This window comes from Stegodyphus dumicola, chromosome X1, assembly GCF_044657685.1.
Source record: "Stegodyphus dumicola isolate Sdum_Otavi_A_Nest chromosome X1, ASM4465768v1".
Classification (NCBI taxonomy): Eukaryota; Metazoa; Arthropoda; class Arachnida; order Araneae; family Eresidae; genus Stegodyphus; species Stegodyphus dumicola.
Window position 1 is genome coordinate 249983341 of NC_140780.1, and position 21667 is coordinate 250005007.

Genomic DNA, 21667 nt, shown 5'->3' on the forward strand with positions numbered 1-21667 from the left:
CTTCTTCAATGATTTTTAAGTTGTCGTAAATAATCCAGCAGTAGTTTTTGTCGGTTTTAACTAGTTCAGAAACTAAATTACAAATAGTTTTACATAGATTGGTAAAAATATTATCAAAATTCTTCTTTAAGTTTCTGGTACATTGGCTATAAATCTAAATTTGTCAGGATTTTTACGAAATTTTGGTAATACTCGTATAAAGATTGGCAATTCTGTTATTTGTAACGAAGAGAGAAATTCTCCGTTTTTTGTAAAAAGCAGAAATTTTGTTAATAACAGTTCTTTTTTATTTCTTTTTTTATCTTTTTTATTTCTGATATATATATATATATATATATATTTAGCGTGCGAACTAGAATTTTTCTTTTAATCTATATATATATATATATATATATATATATGTTGTATGATCTTAAATTGACAGTAGATCGGCATTGGAAACGATGAAGCTTAGCAATCTGGTCACATCTGAGCCCGGGTGTTTTGTTTTGTTTTGTTTTATACGGGCGCAGCCCTTCCCGCCTGGTTTGTTGAACCTTATGAAGAAAAGCGGGCGCAACCCTTCCAACAACAAACGACACGAGCCGGCCGTGTCCAAATAAAAACAAAATCAATTTAGCAGCTTAACAGAAAGAAAAGAAAATTAGGTTAGTATACTAAAAAGAATAACACGGCACATAAAAAAACAAAAACATTTAAGCTGTCCCTGCACCTTTGCATATAAAGTCTTTCTCTCCCTTTAAGGGTAGTTTCCATAAATTGAACGCTTTCAGTATGTTAGCTCGATCAATTAGAGATACCGATGACATGTGTATGAGAATTCATGATTTTCATAATGTCTTGTGCAAATTTTACTCCTTTTTTATAATTTTGAATAATTTCTCTTACACTTCTGATTCCATGTAAGGCTCTTATCCCCCCCCCCGGTGAGTGTACAACTTTCAATAAAATGAATGCAGTCACCAGCAGTATCACATTTAAGGCATAAATTTACCCCCTGGAGGTGGAATCTCTGAGCCCGGGTGTGGTCGTTGCGGGGTGGGAAGGTAGCCAACTGAAGACATAGAAGAGTTTAACTTTTAAAACTCCATATCTTTATTCACTTAAAATGGCAGGTCATTATTCTTTCAAATTCTCCAAAAGCTACATATCCAATAATGATTTAAATTAAGATAAGGTTAAATTTAATTTTTCGACTCCATAACTATTCTAATAAAGAAAGACAGACGAGAAGAGCGGTAGCAAAGGGATGGAATATCGTAAGGCGGAGAAAAGCAATCTGACGAAAAATGGCGCGAATTCTTCATTTATAGCAGCGAATACGTAACATGCCAGAATGTTCTCGAAAGTAAAGTACTGGTCTAGGAGAAAGTTATATAGAGGTTGCCTGTTCGCGTAGAGCAAAGCCATCGTATTTTTTATATTTTACACACACACATACACACACACACACACAGATATATATATATTACACACTACAAAGCATCATCACAAACTTTCTGTTACATACATCCATTACGTGTTAATGCCATGAAGACTTTTTCATTTTGTCACACTTTTCTGGAATCTTCTAGAATCTTAGGTCTATAAATCTTGCCTTCAAATCCTTCTAAACTTTCCATGTTGCAAAATTTGAAAGAAAAATTACCCCTACTAATTATGTAACAACAACAAAATATTTTGGAAAAAACTAAATCCCGCGGGGGGAGTTAGTATAAAATTAATTTTAAAGAGAAAACTGATGCATATTTTAAGACAATGACATGGGAAAAACCTCTTACTATGAAAAACCAAACGAAGAAATTTTTAATTAATTACATAACTATTTTGATTTTGCTAAGAATTGCTTCGTAAATTGTGCTTTTAGCATTTATTACATTGTTTACTTTTTGGATTCAAAATATTCTATAATAAGTTGCCAAAATGGAAAGTAATGTCACTTTATAATATGACAGGGAAAAATAAAAATGTTTTATTTTAATGTTATTTCTTAAATATAATGTCAATATATTACCATTATTTTTATAAAATATATCAATGTTATAATGTTTAAAAAAGTTGTCGAAAAATTCCCAGGTCTTCGAAGTAAAAATTTTCTATAGAAATTTATCTTAAAATTGTCAAATTTAAAACCGTTTAATAAAAGAATTCATATCCACCAAAGAGAAAAGTGTTTTTAGAGTTCTCCATTAGGAAAAATTAAATAATTTCAAAATTCTTACGTTTCACTTGTTTCTCAGAAACTCCAGTATCGTAAGGTTTATATTAGAAATAGGAAGAAATTTTAACCGATGAACCATTCAAAAGATAACCACATATCTGTCAGTCAATTGCCAAAAATATTCCTCCAGCATGCTAATTCACACTCCAAATGACAGTAATAAAAACAGATAGAAATTTCAGATAATTAAAATTAAGGACTTTCTGTCAATTTGGGTCAAAATTAAGGACTTTTATAGACCAAAATTCGATTCCAAAAAACCTAAGGATTTTTAAGGACCGTATGAACCCTGTGAACAAGATAGTGAATAAGAATGCTACAGTTTTTTAGAGACAAGGTTATTAGCATATCTCAGAAATTTCCAACTTTTTTACCCTATGCATCCCTTTCACCGTTGCTAGAAGATCATTCCCCCTCCTTTCGAAATATATATATGCATGCATACATCTAGATTTAGACGATTTTTCAATATGTTTTATAAATTAAAGAACAGAAAGTGTAGAAAATGTTGATTAATACCACAACTTGAATAAAATAAAATACTAAACTTGAATAGTTTTTAGAATATGAATAGTTTACATCAAAAACTAAAACTTGAATATGTTTTTATATTCACGAACTACAACAAAGTACTTAACAAAGGAATAAAAAGCTAATCGCATTCCTCTTGAACCTACGAAATCAAATGCTATGCAGTACAAAGTCCAAGATCCGGACATCCAGTATCCGGAATGATCTAAAATCCGGACCTCAAAGCCACAAAGAGCTTTTTTTAAGGGTTTTGAACTCTTTATACATGGGCATTTTATTTTTCTGCCTCCATAATAATATGTGTGGAGAGTCCTGATTCTTAATTTCACTTAGGCACTAAATAAAATACCTCGTTATTGAAGAAATAATCATTTTAGCATAAATTTGTGTGATCAATAATTTGGCTTGCTTGGCATACATCTCAAACCGAAACATTCTACATAAAAATATCATTGATTTTACACCTACTAATATTTTATATCCCTGACGCCAACCTGGAGGGTCATTTTTTTATCATATTTTGCTTCCATCTTCCATCACCGAATGACAACTTGAATAATGACGCATGCAGCGATGCCTAAACAATTTTTTATATTGGTAATTGAATAACAAAGAGTATGGTAACCTTTTATGTTGTGTGTGTGATTATGGCAAAGCCTCGAGGGCTATCTGCCTAAGAGGAGGGATGCCTTCGTGGAGGGCTTTCTAAGGGAAACTGGCTCGTATACACGTTACACATGGGGAAAACCACGAAAACGCCCATGCAGCCAGCCCGTTCGCGGGATTCGAACCTCGGACCGAACTACCAGTGTTAAGCGATCGTTTTATGTTGACATTACTCTTGACGATGCTTAAAGTTAAATGCTCAAAGAAATGATAACGAGGAAAAATTTAACAAAAATTTCTTTCCATATGCTAAAAATAGATTTTGTTAATGATACTCATAAACCAAAAGATTACTTTTATTGCTATTTGAATTAAAAAAACTGATTTGTTTTCACATAAAATTAGAACCGGCGACAGAGCTCGGTCTGCCGAATTTATTAAAGTCAAAATTTGGAATTTGGAGAAGCACCGAGCAACAAAATTAAGGGATAACAAAATTTTTAGAATTTAGGGAAAGCACTGGAACCCTAAATTTAGAGGCGGCAAAAATTTAGAACTTCGGGTGGCGCTTGGTATTAGAATTTAGGACTCACAGAGATACCCGCATGAGGCGGTAAAATATCTATCGCCGGCCCTCGATAAGCCTTAAGTATATGTGGAAATTTAGTTATTCAGGACTCAGATAAGCCTTAAGCATGTGCAAGAAATAGACGTAAGTATAATAAATATGTAAACTAATACAATTGAAGGTTAATTCGTCTCAGCGCGTGATAGAAGCAAGACAAAATTTATTGGAACAACTTGTCTGGCGTAGCTACTCTCATGATACATAGCCAAATAATGTATAGCGGGCGCTATTAAGCTAGGTTAAATTTATACTTTACTGATTCCAAGGAATTTCAGTTAATATAGCTGTTACGTAATGCCGTCAATAAACTTCGGAAGATATCCACGAGACTGTTTTATGAATAACTTTATTGAATGAACACGAGACTTTTAATGTATTAATGTTTTAATGAAGCGAGTTTTATGTATCCTTTTTTTTTTTTTTTTTTTTGTGGATGGCATCAGTTTTCGGCGTTGCTATGCACGTTCTGATCCGTGTTTGCTTAGTGATAGAAGTGTTCTATGAATTTAATGTTGCTATGAATTAAATTGAATTATTATATTGTATTTTGTGTTTTGTTTATTGAATAATATCCTAGTTCCTGCTTTACTTCAAAGAAACTGTGAAAATGCTGATGTCGAGTATTAATAAAAGTGCTTATTCGACAAGAAGCATGTGCAGAATCCAAGTAGATAAGATTTATTTCTTTTTCTATAAATATTGAAATTGTAAACAGATATTCTAATAGTAGACTCACTGTGTCTAATTATTATTAAGGTTTATATACGTATATTAAGAACCTGTGCAGAAGAACCGTTGACGGGTAGTCTCGGCCCGTTGACGGGTAGTTCTGATTTTTTTGGTATTTTTGATAATATTTTCGTTACAATAGCAGATTGCGCTGTTCCTTAACTTTCTGAATTCATCCAGCTCACTATTCTTCGCAGGTTGTTATTATTACAGCATTTTTATTAAAATTAAAGTTTGAAATTTCGATTATGCGGAAATAATGCTGGAGCTGCAACAAGATCTACAAAGCGACAGCATTGTAATGGCTTCATGGTTTGATAAGGCACCATTTAACAAGACGAAACAAACATTTATTAAAAATATGGTTCAAAGCGTAATACTAGTAAACTCAGAGCAGTACGTCTCTCCTACATAGCGAAATCTACCACGTTCCTCTTCTGAGGCTAACATGCAACTCACCTAAAATACATTAACCCTTCTTGGAGAAGAGGCTACACGCGCCAAGCACGCTCTGTTGATCGCCAAACAGTCGCCAGATACTACAAGCATGTTTCGACGTTCATTAAACAAAAAGTGGAATTGCTACAAAAAATGGATAAAGATATACTCGTTTCAAAATCTCGAGGGGTATGGCATAGGAAAATCAACTGTATATGACATAAGAAAGCAGAAAACAGAACTTTTTCAATTTAGGGGGGATTCCGACACCCCACTCGCAATGAAAACAGGAAAAATTTAATAAATTAATTTGAAAATTTATTCGTTATGCCAAAAGTGATGGTCAGAGAGCTTTAAAGCGAGGGCGTGCCATTGACGGATCCAGTGCCAATGGCTGAAGTCAAAATATTTCATGAAGAAATGAACTTAAAAAATGAATGCACATATTTTACAGCTTGGTTAACTAAATTGTAAAATCACCATGGTAAAAGGCAATTAAAAATTTCAGATGAAAAAGCTCCAGCTGATACTGAAGCTGTTGAACTATTTGCAGATGAATTCATTTAACTCATTAATATTTAAAACCTGATGAAACTGATCTTTTCCGGTCCCGAACTGGTACCGCGAAACACCTTGGCAACCTCTACAGAAAAGGCTCTAACTGGTGTCAAAGATTCCAAAGCGGGACCAACAATTTTAGCTTACGCAAATGCTGCAAGAACGCACAAGCGTAAAATTTTAATAATCGGAAAAAATACACGACCTCGAGCATTTAAAGGAGTAAAGATTTTCCTCGTTATATATCGTGCAAATAAAACAACATGGGTGACACAAGCGTTAATGAATGATTGGTTTGAAAATCATCTCGTACCCGAGGTCGGCAATATTTGAGTTCGGTTGGTTTACCTAATGAAGCAAAAATTGCCCTGAATGTGTAATAACTGTTCGGCTCACACTTCAATTAAGTTTTAATGAAAGATAATGTATCCGTATTATTCTTTACTCTAAACTGTATATCCATCATATATCAGAATAGTGCACCGGATGAAATGGAAATGTAAAATCCATGTTAAATTTCTTGAACAATGGCAAGACTATTTTAGCATAAAATCTGCTGTGGACCTTATAAGAAATAGACCAACAAAAATGGCTTTTCTGCCTCATCTGACGCATTCCCGGTTGTCATCTTGATCGCATCTGGAGGAGTAGGGACGACTTGCAGAAACTTACAATGGTTGGTTATTGCAGCATGTATAATTGTCAAGAAAAAGTTGGTTGTAGCGCCTCATTTTACAAATTAGAATTTCTACATATTTTTATTTTTGAAACTCAGATCGATTTAAAAAAAATTTAGCGTATTTATCAAGCATAATTAACGTTCCAAATAATTATAAAGCTGTTGCATACTTTCAGGGCTGGATATTTTTTTAGCTTTTTCTATGCTATAAGGAAATTTGTAACTACTTCTTTTAGAAAATAATATTTTAAATCTGAACTAATAGAAAATTTCAAATAAGCATTTTTTATGCTTTTTATTGGTATAAATAAGTAAAAAATACTAGAATATTTTAAAACGAATTTTTAAAAGTTTTGTTTAAAATTCTAAATTGTGCTGCTTTTTTAAAATTATAGATGAGTGTTGTAGCACAATTTCTATAAAGGAATTTTATTTCAATTATATTTCATAATACATCATAGTGATAAACACTTTTGACTCCTTAATAATTTTTATACATTTAATTCTAATATTAAAATTGTATTTAACCGTAATAATTAATTTGGTTATATTTTATAGTGATTATTTTTTAAATTTATTTTTAGTTCTGAGTAAGATTGTTTTTTATTTACTGTTAATTTAATTTATTAGCCGAAAGGGGCGGTAGCCTGGAAAGGCTGTTTGTTGCGCAGCGGTATTTTGCGCTGTTTCACTTTAAATGTTTCTCCTTGCAAATTGTTGTTACCAAACATTATCGCCCTGTATTATATTTAAAGAAATTAAATAATGAAGAATCTGCATGAATACATGCATGTTTCTCGCACTGTGACAAAAATGACGGTATCTAGAGCTTTCAAATTTTGAATAACGTAATCCTCCACCCGAACATGGGCATCTGGACGGCCGAATTTCGAATTTTTTAAAATCTATTTCATATTTTGTAAAACTTTAACGAATTTTTAATTAACGAACTCAACGAGTTCAGAGCGAACAATGGTAACGCTGTACGGAAAATAACATTTTTATCTCCAGCGCGGAAATTCTAAAGATATGCTGTTTTCAAATATTTTGTGATATTGCTGTTGAATTGAATTTTATGTGGTTTACAGGCTAAGAACATGATATTTAATAAATATAGGTAACACACAAAACGTTAAAAGGGTCCCTTTTGGGCGTAATATAAAATCTGAGTGCTTCTAGATTTTATTTTATCTTTTTTTTTCCCTTCATTACACTCAGAAAATTTTATGCTCCGAATTTTATGAATTATTAAAATAAACAATCCACTTTAATGTTAATAATTTAATGATCATATAATCAAATAAATGATCGGTTTGTAATGTTATTATAGTTTGGAAAATGACTGCCTGAAAATGTTCATTAAATTAAAAAAAATTATCAGATTTTGTTTACTTTTACCTTATTTATTTCAAAGCATCCCGTACTATCAATCTTATTTAATTTTACTTTATTTGTATGCAAAATTAAGTTAATAAATTTTGTCCTTAGAGTTGTTACTGTTTTACCAAAGTATAGATGTTCGTACAAGAATTACGCGTGAGAAAAATGCGCGAAATGCAGTAAAAAGGGCTTTAATGAGATATATTAAATCCTATTTGAAAAAAAATGTGACTTTCATAATCTCAAAATTATACAACGTGTCACATTTAATAATTAAAAACAGTTATGTGGTACAAACGCCATAGGTTTCAGTGTTAAAGTAAACCAGATCGTCCCTACTCTTTCTTGCGGACATGTCGGTGACGCGCTCCCCGCCATGGGTTAGTCTATCTCTTATAAGGTTCATGCTTCGAGCTTTGATGCTTTTTGGCGACAGGTATTTCACGCATGCGCAGCTGTTTCCCTTTTCTTTCGAAGGGAGCCTTTCCTGCTGGTGCGAAGTTTTCCTTCTTAAAAATATATATTCTTTGACCTGGGGGCCGCGTACATATTCACTCTACTTCACAGTGGCGTCTCTGTTCCGCAGGGCTTACGCTTCATGTACGTGCAGTACCAACACTTTCTTAAATCTTTCTAACACCTTTACGAAGATGTTAGCAGTACACAGATTTTCAGCACTGCGATCTTCGTCGATTGGCGACAAATGTCACCATTCACTTCAGGCACGCATTGTCAATTGTATGTGAGTTCTTTTTTCCATATACAAAAAATAAATGTTTACTAGTATTCAAGGTCCAAAAGATAAATCTTCAGTACTATTTGGATTAAGAATTACTGCTTTGTTATTTAGATAAACTCAAATGCAGAATTTATTTACTCGGGACTTAAAAGCTTATACGGAAATAGACGTTGTTCTTTCTTGACGTGTAGGTGTTAATACTGATGAATTAATACTATAGGTTTCTGTAACTCTTAATAATCAATTTACTTTACCTTATTTCATATTTATTTCCTAATGTATTTTGTTTAATGTTCCATCCTATATTTATTGTTATAAAATTTCTTTTAAAATTTCTTTGAATTCATATTCTCCACAAAGGCATCTCTCATTCAAATGATTGTTGATTGCTTTGACATAATCAATTAATTTAAACACATTTTACAATTTTTTTCTAATGCAGTTTTTATATCTATCTATATTTTCTTATATCTTATAAATACATAATATGTACAGGTTCTATATTATTTGTCTATATTTTCTAGTTGTTGATTACATTATCTTACCTATTAGTAATCCAAAAGACATATAGGTTATTCGTAATCGATCCTCTAATGACTACCATCTTTTTTTGGCTTACCATCTTTTTTTTGCTGAAACCGAATTTTGAGAAAATACTCGCACAGAATAAAACCTGAAAAAGCAACTATAAGAAAAAAGGAAAATAAAGAAGAATTGAAAAGGCTAAATAAAGAAGTTATTAACAAAAAGCAACATTGAGTTAAAATACATTTTTAATAACTCAGTATATTATTCCTTAGTATTTATCACTAGTGTGAACTTTCATGTGTTTTTCTTTTAAATGACTGAAATTTTTTATCAATTTTTTCACAATTTTTATTTTTCTAAATTTCATAATTAGCTGAGCAAATCTTTTGAAATCATAAATTCATCAAAAACTTGATTCATATTTATTGTATAATTTGTGACAGTTTAATTATTTTTTCATTTGGAGCTTCAATTTCAAACCATTTTAATTTACTGTTGTCTATTCAAATAAAAGATTCCACCTCACCAAAACTGTTTTCTAATAGATTAGTATACGAAAGACATCAATCAAAAAGGTTGTAAATTCTTGAAGAGTTGTAATGATATTAATAGTTCCGTTATTTTCTAATATAAAACTAATTTTTTCAGGTGTGTCATCTTTACCATGGTCTGTGCGTATGTGCACGAAGCAGGTTTTGTTTTGCAAAAACTTCCTCACAATCATCACATGTAAATTTAGGAGTAGTTCTTAATGTAGGAGCTAATTTCTCTCCTTTTGAAAGATGGCACTTAATAATATGCGACCGTAGTTTTCGTCGGAAAGAATAGAACTTCGAAAATTCCAAACATAAAAATTTTCTTCATAATAATCACATTAAATACAAGGCACATGTAAACTGGTAAGTCAGGGTTCACTTCGTAGCGTGACAATATTTAGCAGAACAATATGTCTTTAATCGCCAATCTTATGATACATCGCCAATATCGTATAGCAGATGCCAGCCTATTACGCTAGCTAAGTATCTTAACAAGCAGATGCTATCAATATTTTGTATTCGACACATCAGCAAAATATTGAAGTGCACCACATTGGCAGACAGGAAGAAAAGGGAGAGATAGGTTTATATGTTAATGAAGAGTGCTTTTTAATTTTCTTAAAATTATAAATAATAATTTTTTTTTTCAAATTCAGTTGTAAGGCGCAGTGTCTTAATTTTAGTGTCTTAATTTCGAATCTTTTCATGATAAATTCCATAGGTTTAATAAATGCCTGCGCCCCTCTGAGGGTCTACAAGAGATGTAGTGATATTTTATTTGGAATTCAATCTAATTTTCTAACAGATAGTAAAAATAACTATGTTGATTAATGATTAGTGATCCAACAAAATGTATATTATATAAAAGTGCTCCTCGAAATTGTAAGGTTTAAGAACAGTTCGTACCGTCATATGAACATTGTTATAAATTAGTTTCATTATGCAACTGATCATTCCCTCATATGTAAAAAAAAAAACCAACTACGAACTTTATAAAGATATTTATGGTATAAAAAGTTCTTGTGTATTTTTTAGATTTCTTAATTAGAGGAAAACATTTTCTAAAATGATTACACATTAGATACAATTATTAAATTTAGATAAAGCGCGAGTAATGTCAGGTTGAAGGTCATCTATGGAGACCTTCCTTAGAGAAAATGCTCTTGTTAGTACTATCTGTGTAGGATAGTTATTCCAGAAATTTCTCTTGTGATTTGTAAGAATATGCAGCACACGTTTTTTTAGCGTATTATTTATCGCGTATACGGTGGCATGTATCAGCTGTGAATCTTATTTGCGCATGCTTTTCTTCATGGTTTGCGAGGTCGTGTGGAAGTGGGATTTGTTGACGATGGTAAGGTTGTTGCTATTTGTAATTGATCTGCTTTCTACCAGTTATGATATTTAGACATTAATTTTATTTCATTCATTTGTAGCACAAACTGAAGTACTCTCAAAAGGAAAAAGTAAAGCAGTTTATCGCTTTTACGCAGACGGGCGAGAAAACAGCAATATACTGTCTTTCCCAACATGATTGGAAATTGGACGTAGCGTCAGATAATTATTTTCAAAATCCTGAACTGTATTTTCGTGAACAAAAAGCTGCTATTGACAAAAGAAAGTTAGAAAACTTGTATTCAAAATACAGAGGTAAGAATCATGTTTTAAAAGTTTGTTAGGCTTAATTTTCTTTAAGATTTATTTATGGATTTGGTGCATTGTATATTAAGTTCAAAGGAAAATATAAATAAGAAAATTTACATTTTTTCATAGTTTTCATGACTAGCAACATGGCTAAAACTATCGATGTTAATCTTTCCTAAGCGGACATTTTTGAGCTGATATTTATAATAAAAAATTTATTTGAAGTTTAGTAGATACTAAGTAAAAATCATAATTACCAGATTAAGACATGATAAAATTCTTGAAAGATGTTTGTGGAACGGTCTTCTGATAGACAGCTTCTAATATTTACTTTTAGAATTTGAGTATTTCTTTTTTAGGGGGGAAGTATAATTTTTTGTTAGAGGAGATTCTAGCTGATGCTGCTACATTGCTACGAATGTACTATGTTTTATTATTCCATATAAAAAATTGTTTAGTGTGGTGACTGAAACTGATAAGCATATTGCTGTAAACATGGTGTTTAGTAACTTAATTTCCCATGAACATTGACAGCAGTTAAAAGTGAATTATTTCTTTCTTTATGTAGTTAATTAAAATATTGGTATAAACTGTTTAATTAATAGATCACATCTGTAGTTAATATATAACTTATGTGGTAAATGCTTTGTATTGCAATAACTAATGGATAACCTTAATAAAAAAAAGTAGCTGTTTAAAAGAAAATAAGAAAATAAACATTCTGTTTTGTTATTTGTTTAGCCATAAATACTTCCAGCAGAGCCTGGAAAAGTGATAATAATTATTTAATTAATATATCGTATTTTTAGCAGTGGAAATGTTTTTCTCCTGAATCTGAATGGATTACTTATGATAAATCACTTCGTATTATAATGCGATGGCCAATGAATAATTCTGAAATTTTCTATTGTTGTAGTAAATTTTAAAAAAAGTGTTGTAATGCATAATTGTTAATTTGTCATATTTTTTACTCAGCAATGAGGTATTATTTAGCCCATGTTCATGTAATGTTTTATCAACAGTGGCATTTTCTGTAGAAAAGCTCAAACTAAAAGATAATTAAGAAAACGAAATCGAAGTTGTCATGGGTAAATATGCAAATATATGTAGATTATATGTAAGATTTTACTTTTGCCTTATCTTTCAAATAAGGTGAATCATATTGGTTTTCAGTTTTAAGTGACATAAGCAGGTATAGTTTGTCTGCTAATTTAAAGATATTTTATTGTGGATCCTAATATGAAAATTATATTTTTTTTGGTAGCTTGATTAAATAAATACATTTGTGTGTCTTAAATGATAGGCTGCTGTTGAATATTTTATGTAAGAAATTAAACAGAAATTGTATACACTAATATGTGTACATTTGTAATTCGTAAAAATGTAGCCTATTATACGAAATAAAGCATTATAAATCAGGCTGGTGTGTTTCAACCAAGATAGGTGAAACCACTGATTGTAACAAACTAAAACTGTTATTTAAAAAGTGCTGTAATGGATAATTGTTAATTTAACATACTTTTACTCAGCAATGAGCATGATTATTTAGCACATGTTCATGTAATGATGTTTTATCAGCAGTGGTATTTTCTATGGGAAACCTCAAACTAAAAGATAAATTAAGAAAAAGAAATCGTCGTTGTCATGGGTAAATATGTAAATATATGTAGATTATATGTAGGATTTTATTTTTGCCTTATCTTTCAAGTAAAAAAATAGCCCTGAAATAAAATTTCTTGTATACTGAGCTAAGTGAATCGTGACAAACTTATTTGTACCGTAAAAGTGTCAATAAGTGCAGAAACTTGTGAAATAACTGAAAACTTATTGACATACTGTAATAGTAGAGAGAAATGTTAGACTGAAATAAGTCCAGCTACTATATTTACAGTATTTTTTAAAATGTTACTTAACAATAATTAAGGATTACATTTTGCCATTTAAATTCCACCTGATTTTTTCCCCTATGAAATCATCTATAGCTAAAGACCAATTTATCTGTTTCAAAATACAGCATCTTTGTCAGTTTATTATGAATAAATGAAAAAATGGGGGAATATTTTTTTAAGCTTAGCAGAACTTGCAAGGAACCTGTTTTCCTGTTTTTAATAAGTTTCTTTTAGAGTATTGCTGACAGTTTCTGCAGGTCGCATTTTGCGAGCATTTGCAATAGAAACATGTAAAAGAAATTTTCTATTTAAAATTATGGAAGTTTGACAATGGCAAGTTATGTATTTTACAAATAATTTACCAAGCAGTTTGTAAATGTTCATAAACCAGCATAATGCTATGCTGTAATTTTTATTTATACCTTTTGACTGCTGCAGTAGGTGAAAAATGCAGTTCTATAGTTCATTTTAAATTGAGCTGAAAATTAAAGCATTGTTGAAATAAAAGCTGTTTCTATTTAATGTATTTAAATTGATATTAAATATTACATCTCTCTGTAATAGTAAGTAAGTTAAGAAGTTACAGTGTTACGAATTTTCAATTTAAATTTTGATTGTTTGCAGTATAATAAGCAAAAAAACAATATTCGTTCTTAACTTCTTTTATGTAGTTATAAAAGGATGGCAGTTACTTGACACAGATGAATAATAAACGCCTTCTGTTTATGCATTCAGTATTTTTGTCTTAGGTGTACGTACCTCCATCTGTTGAAATATGTTCAAAACATTGAGGCTGCATATTATAAAGTATTCATATTCAAATTTACAGGGATGTTTTGGAATAAATTATAGTTGATTATTGAATTATGTTCGTTTGAATTTCACTTATATGGGGATTTGTTTTTCTCTAAATGTTCTCGAAAATATTTTTGGAGATTTAGAGCAATTTGAAAAAATTAAGAGGGATTGTAGTGTGCAAGGGGTGGGTGTAAATATTAAATATAATGGGTACATGAAAAGGATCTGATAATTTATTTTCATAAAATAATCAATTATAAAAAATAAGAAATTCATCAGCATGTACACAAACATTTGCAGGGATTGAAATATAAGCAAATATAAAAAAACCATCAAATGACAAAATTTGTTAAAAAAAGTTCTGCGTAATAGACTGCTTTCTTGAAATAATTCTGTAGCTACTGCTGCTAATATTGGGATTAGTTAGGTGTGAGAGTCTGTTTAAAATGCACCGTACGATGCTGTTTAAGCAGTTCATCAGTTCAGGAAAAAGAGCGTATGCATTAAAGTGTGATCAATTCTCAGTTAATTTTTATTGCATTTAGCATACAACTGCAAAGTTTAACAAGGAAAGCTTTAAATGATGCAAAAATTCGCATATCCATCTAGTTATTCTGTCATTGCTTTCCAAAAGCAGGGATGTCATGCCATTTGAAGAGAAAGTTGTATAAACATGTGCTTGTAGATGTTTCATTTGTTATGAGGCTTTTGATTTTTGATGTCTAGTAATACATCTGCAATGTTTTGTAACCTGTTTGTAGTTTACATGATGAGAGACAGGCATTCTGTAAACAGATGATCTTTCTAGTGTAATTTATTCAAGATCATTCCAGCATGTAATAAATTTATTGGATGTTTATGTTTTCCATAAAGCTTGTGGTTTGTAGCAAGATATTAAGTTTTTGAGGAAGGAAATAATAAAACACATATTTGGAATGCATGGGATGATAATCCCCGTGTTTTTCTACGAGGGTTAGCTGTGTTAAATATATCTTGCTTTTCTTTTAAGGTAAGTCTTGCTGTTATTGAGAATATTATGAAAAACATATGATGGGTAGTTAATGTCATCTGTTGAAGAAAATAAAAGTAAGCAGAAGAGAAACTAATTTGACTACGATCTTCAGTGGAATGGCATTTGAACACCCGGGTAAAACAGTCCTACCCCATGTAAAACATTCTGGAACTTTGCGAATGATTCCTAGGAATAGCATAATAAATACATAATAATAGTTTTTTTTTTTTAAATAAAATTTTTCAAAAGATAGGAATACGGCTCACATGTAGAAGTATTAAGTTATAACGAAGGGAAGAAAGCCCAGAGCTGTCAAACTGGTGATCATGATAGGTATATATCCATAAAGAAAGCATTTACAGGTAGTGTAAAACGTAATGGCACTCTGAATCTGTTAGGAAAAGCATCTACAGTAGAATAGTTATTTGCTGAAAATATAGATAAGATATAACATAACAATATATACAAAAGTTATTCATACAAATTTCATTAAATTCAGTGTAGAAATTCAAGAATTGAGGAGCCTACAATTAACACATTAATTACTGGGGGAGGTACCAAAAATTTCTTCAAATATGGAGAATATAACAAATAATTTGTCTATAGAGTTGTTAGTAGCCTGGATTTCAGGTAACTTGCTTGCTATTTTATTTAAAATATTTCGAAGCAGTATTCCATTGAACATTTTATTAAGCTCCGTAAAGAGTTTGACAATATCAATAAGTCCAGTGTCATCAGCATTTTTCATGTCATTAACATCTATTGTTTTAGTGGCAGAGCCAGAATTGGATTTAATAGCAGGATTATTATTTTTAGTTACACTTGCATAAGATACACCTTCTACAATATGAGCAGTTTTTTTTTTTACATGAATATCACCATTATCAATATTATCATTTTTATAATTATCGCTAGATTTAACATTATCCACAGATTTTTTTTTTTATGGGCATTGAGGACAGGGAATTTCGGACACCCGCGATAGTTCGCGGTGTGTCCGACTTGCGTACAGTTGCAGCAGCGTAACATTATCTAATCTTTTTGCAGTACTATCATCGGACTTGTGAGGTATAACACATTTAACACAACATGGTTTAAGCTTGCATGTGTCAGCTGAATGATGGAAGTGCTGGCAGTTATGACACTGCACAACACTTCCATTTACCTTGTAAGTTTTAACAAAAATATGGAAATCCAAGAATTTTGTGATGTCGTAGATTTTTTTTACCTCAGGAATGTTTTCCTATTGAACTTGGAATAAGGGCATGGGAACCCTAGTCTTAATTCGGTGCATTTGCGCACCCCCCGATGCACTTTATATCCTAAGTTATTTAGTTCCTCATGTATTTCTTCTACAGGGCAATCAGTGGGCAAAACACAAAAGACTACCTATATAGGTTGATCAGTTTTGTTTAATACTACATAGTGTTAAATTTTTTTTTTTTTTTTTAGATCCAAATATTGAGTGCTTCCTGTATGGTCATTTTCTGTACTAGAAAAGATTTTTAGGAAGTCCGTATTCATCTTACACGTAAATTCGTGTAGAACGTCTTTTCTTAACACTCATGAAATCATTAAATTTGATATCGGTCTTGACTATAATAAGTTTTATTTTAGGCTTAATAACATCATTTACAAGTCCATTTTGAGTGTCCATATAGTATTATCAAGAATTTGCACATCATAATCAATAGCATTATCATCTTTAGTAGAGAGCTTTTCGAATTTATTGGTAAGTGGCACATCCACATTGAATTTAACTATTTTACTGGGGCAGGCAGTATTTTTTTAGAGGATAAATGCCTCGTTATCCTAAGCCTCATTAGTCTATCTTTTGGAGACATTTTTGATGACCGTTTGACCTTGTGTTTATTTTGTTCACATACAATAGCATTTTCACAGTTATCATTATGTACATTCAGACGTTGATTGGAATCATTATCATTAAATATCATAGAACCTTTAGCATTTTTGGCATTTACATTACTTTCATTTAAGTATTTTTAAAGTTCACCATTAACATTTTGCATAATTAATGCTTTATTAGACAGATTAGCTACAGATCGATTCAAAGTGCCAAAAGATTCACACTTACCTTTGTATATAGTGATTAATCCCTCGGCAGTGGCACAAGATTTGTCAAGTCCTCTTGAAGTATTTTTCGCTGAGTTCCATCAGCACCAAAGTTCTTTTGTAAGCCAGTCCTCTTGACTTAATATCTAGCTTTATTCTCTCTCTGTGACATACAGCATTAATAATGTTATTTAGCATATATACTTCTTTAATAATTAGGTCTTGCTAGTTATCATCCAGAGTCAAGTTACCATATTTAACGTTATCATCCATGACGGTAAGTACATAATTCCAGGCAGCGTCCATCAGTTTCGTTAATTTCACATTTTATTGGGAGGATTCATTATCCTCCTTGTTAGTGCAACACAGTTAATTCACGTTAGTTCACAATTTAACACAGTACACAGCAGCACAAGTCCATAGGAAACATGTGTAATCTATTGTGAAAGTATGAAAAAAATCCAAAATGATGCACAATATCCCGCATGGGATAAGTAAAGAAGGCTGAATGCACAAGCTCTTGAAAACGTGTCCTACTCCAAAAAACTAATTTGTAAGGTGAAGTTTTAGAGCTAATGAATAACAGATATAAAATCATTATCCAGAAAAGGAAATTTTAATGAATTCTTCGAAATGTATGTAAATTAATAATTGAACAAAATTTGTTGTATCAGTATTTTCATCCAGTTGCAATGCGGAATACTCATTTTGTTTTATTTTTTTTTTGAATAAATGACTCTTTTATGGAATTGTTATGAAGAAATTCTGGTCTTGGGGGTTTTCTAATTGTGGATTCCTGGACAGGAAATTGGTCAGCATAATACAAGGTTGGGATGCGAAGCAGGTGTTGGAAATACGAGATAAGAGGCAATGAATAGAACCTTTTCACTTTCTTTGTTGTAGAGACAGTGAGATTGTTTTCCCTTTCCTTAATGAGAACCTGCTCACTTGGCAGTCCGCAGGAAATGGCATTTTGGTAAAGACTTCTTTCGGTGGTGCGTATAGCTTGAAGGGAAAGATTATTTATGTGTAGGTGGCAACCTCTGCAAAATAATAAGCCTTGACTCGAAGTTAGGCTCCATTCATTGTAATGTGTTCCTTGATATGTGATACAAACAGAAAATGTAATCTTTGCAATAAGCCTTGATTCAAAGTTAGGTGCCATTCATTGTTATGTGTTCCTTGAGCTGTGATGCAAACAGAAAATGTAGACAAAGAAGTTGTTCATCGTAGGAAACATTTTGTCGGGGTATGATGTTTTTCGATTTTTTCCCCCCCATGAAAGAAAAATACCCTGTTGTTTTCACATGCTGTTGATAAAGAAGGATGTGCAGTGCCTACTCTAATTTTTACGGAGTTCTGTTTGCTGGGATGCTATTCATCAATTAATGGAAGACTGCTATTCATCAATTAATTTAAAATGAGGCGTGATTGCACCGATTGTTTCTGTATAATTAATAACTACTCGAGGAGTTAACCTTCTTGCCTAATTATTTAATTTTATTACTGATTAACTAAGTGGGAGATTTTGGTTGAACCTAGGCTCAGAGTATTTTTTTCCCTTCAGCAACTTGTTTGAGTTGAATGCAGTTTTTTTTTTTTTCCAGACATTTTCAGGATTGGCTGGATTTGGTTTATCTTGGGTACTGGTTTGAAGTTGGTGAAAAACTTAAGCAATAAATTTTAGAAAAGGCAGGCTTATCTTGAGATGGAAAAAGAACTTTTTATTGGTGATATTTAGAAATAAACGGCATGGTAATGAAGAAGAAAAGCAGAGTAATGCGATGATGAGTAGCGTACGTGAGATAAAAGAAAACTTACACAGCGGTCTCAATCTGAAGGAAGCTGACCAGTGGTATCGAATGATTAAGTGTGTAATATAGGAGAAACACAGGAACACATAAATAACATGAGGAGAAAATGGAATGAGCTGTGTGATATTATTGCCATGTGTTCCAGTTGCTGAAGCCTAAAGAGATGATTCCGTACTCGTAAGATAATCATTTTCTGTTCTCCGATGTACCATTAAAAGACTGTCCTGAACTGATGTTTTGTATGAGAGAAAAAACGGTTTCACTCTATGAACAATATCAAACTGTTATGCATTATAAGTGACTATATTAGGGACAGGTTTCATGTGTTCATTTTCAGTCTGCCTCTCGGAAAGTTATCATACCGCATTGCTAAATTTGTTTTGCTTCTTAATTGTGAAGAAACCTGAAGTCCGCACCCTTTCACTTTCTTACCTTCACCCTTCTCTTAGTTGTAAAGTGATTATGTAAACAGGGTTCGTATGTTCTTTAAAAAGTCCTTACGTTTTTTAGAATCAATTTTTGATCCTTAAAAGTCCATAGTTCTGTCTGTTTTTATGACTGCCATTTTGAATGTGAATTAGCATTTTGGAAGAATATTTTTCTCAATTCACTGATAAATATGGTTATCTTTTGAATGGGTGAATAAGTTCATGGGTTATAATTTGTTTCTATTTCTAATATAAAAAATGGTGGGAGACTTGAGTTTCTGAGCAAAAAGTGCAACATAAGCATTTCAAAATTATTTAATTTTTTCTAATGAAGAGCTCTTAAAGAACTTTTCGCTTTTGGGGATGTGAATTCTTTTATTAAATGGTTCTAAATTTGGTAATTTATCAAATTAAGATCATTTATCAAATCATAATTTATCAAATTAAGATAAGGTAATTTATCATTTAAGATCAGTTTCTATAGAAAATTTTTAATTCCGAGATCTGGGAATTTTTCAACATTTTTTTTTTTTTTAAAGCATTGTAACACTGATAAAGAAACAAGGTATAATGCTATAAGGCACAATTTACAAAACAGTTCTTAGCAAAAGCAAAATAGCTATATAACTAATTAAAAAGTCTTTTTATTTTTTTCATGGTAAAAGTCTTTTTCTCAGAATATGCATGTTTTCTTTATAAAATTAATATCCTCTTTTCCCCTCTTTTTTTACTTTTTAAAAAATATTTCTGCCTTTTTGCTGTTTCAGAATTGGTAGGGGTAATTTTTCTTTAGGATTTTAGACATTACACCTTGGAAAGTTTAGAAGGATTTGAAGACAAGATTTACAAACCTACGTTTTTAGAAGATTACAGAAAAATGTGATAAAATGAAAAATGTGTCCGTGGCATTAACACATAATGGATGTATTTTACAGAAAGTTTGCGATGAATTTCTTACTTTTTGGAGAACGTCTGGAAGAACAATGAAAACATAATATTTGAATGTTTTACTTCTGATGCTAGAATCTTTTTCTTAACATGGGTATCTTCCCTTTATTTTCCCTACTTTTCACTAGACACATACGTAGAAAATATCGAAAATGCTTCTAATCATATCACATGGACAGGCATTTAAGAAAGAATTTTTTTTATTAATAAAAAAAATGAAAACTGACAATTTAAACAATTCATCTAACGTGTCATAATGCATCATACACAGGGCTGGTGCTAGGCATTTTCCTACCTAATGCATCTCTGTGGATCTTAAGTTCTGTTGGCTAGTGCCTTTCTAAATTCTGCTTCCAATGCTTGCTGTAAATTCTAAAAGTTTTGCCATTCCTAGACCTTGTTACTTGGGGTGTAACTAAATTTTAAAATTTCTGCCGCACCGGCTCTGTAACTGGCCCTTACCATATACATTTCATATTTCCTCTGAATGTTTATATTACAAAAGAAATAAAATTGGCAGCCTTTTCCATTTATTCTAAATGTGTTTAGATTTTTTAGAATAACAGAAATCTTTAATGAAATTCGAAAATTCTAAAATGAAAAGTGTTGAAGAAAGAAACCGAAATACATAAAGAGAAAGAAAATTATTCTTCAAAGATGTGTACAGTTATTATTATAAAAATTACCCATTTGTTTATAATTTCACATTTCTATTTCCTCAGCAGAGTGAAAATCACTTAGACAGTTTTTAAACTGAGGTTTGTGAAGTGTAAGACAGAGTCTGTTTCTGACCTCCACTTGCTCACTCCATTAGTTCCTGCCAGCACTGATAATTTGTAATTATTCGTCTTTGTATTATCACTGCCGACATTTGAATTTGTTATCTGAGCCAATTTAGATTAAATTATATAGTCTTTGACTACTAGTCGACATTTTTAGTTTGACTGTTTCTGTTTAATTACATCACCACAAGTTGTAGTGTATTTTGCTAGCATAAGAATGTGCCTTTATGTTCTAAGTTCTTTTTTAATAATAGGCTTATTTAAACCTTTATCTGACTGGGTAATTACTTTCAGACATAATGATAATTTGCTTCATTTCTGTCAGGGGTTTGGGGCTATTTAACTTACCAGATCAAGGGAAACCTCATAAGATTGTAAGGTATATTTTAATTTTTTAATAGTTATTGTAAGTTTATGACACTTTCCGATCTCTTCTAGCTTCAGCTTACAATTCCTTGCCAAAATGAGTTCTTACATTCGCTGTAAATGCAAATGAGAAGAAAGTAGTATTTAAGTTTCACTGACTTCAGGAGAGAGTTAAGATTCTTGAATAGTGCACATTTGCCTTTTGGCTACGTCTCTCTAACTGTTACTATGCTCGGCCATGTTACATGCCTTTTGATAGCTTCGCTGGCTAAGTTAATATTATGGCCCAACTAGTTTGGAATTGTATTAGCTTCTGCTAAATCTCTTTAGTTAGTCCTTA

The 21667-nt window shown here is 31.5% G+C and overlaps 1 protein-coding gene across 2 annotated transcripts in view; it reads left to right on the top strand.

Moving 5' to 3' along the window:
* The first annotated feature begins 10706 nt into the window (after positions 1-10706).
* Positions 10707-21667, top strand: part of SCCRO (defective in cullin neddylation 1 domain containing SCCRO) — a 72376-nt gene continuing 61415 nt past the window's right edge. The window contains exons 1-2 of one of the 2 annotated variants that reach the window (XM_085807437.1): positions 10707-10927; positions 11010-11223. Coding sequence is in view for 1 of the 2 variants with exons in the window: in XM_035365603.2 (XP_035221494.1) it covers positions 10874-10927; positions 11010-11223 (268 nt within the window). In the remaining variant the exon portion in view is untranslated. The remainder of the gene's footprint in view (positions 10928-11009; positions 11224-21667) is intronic. The other variant, XM_035365603.2, reaches the window with a different exon arrangement.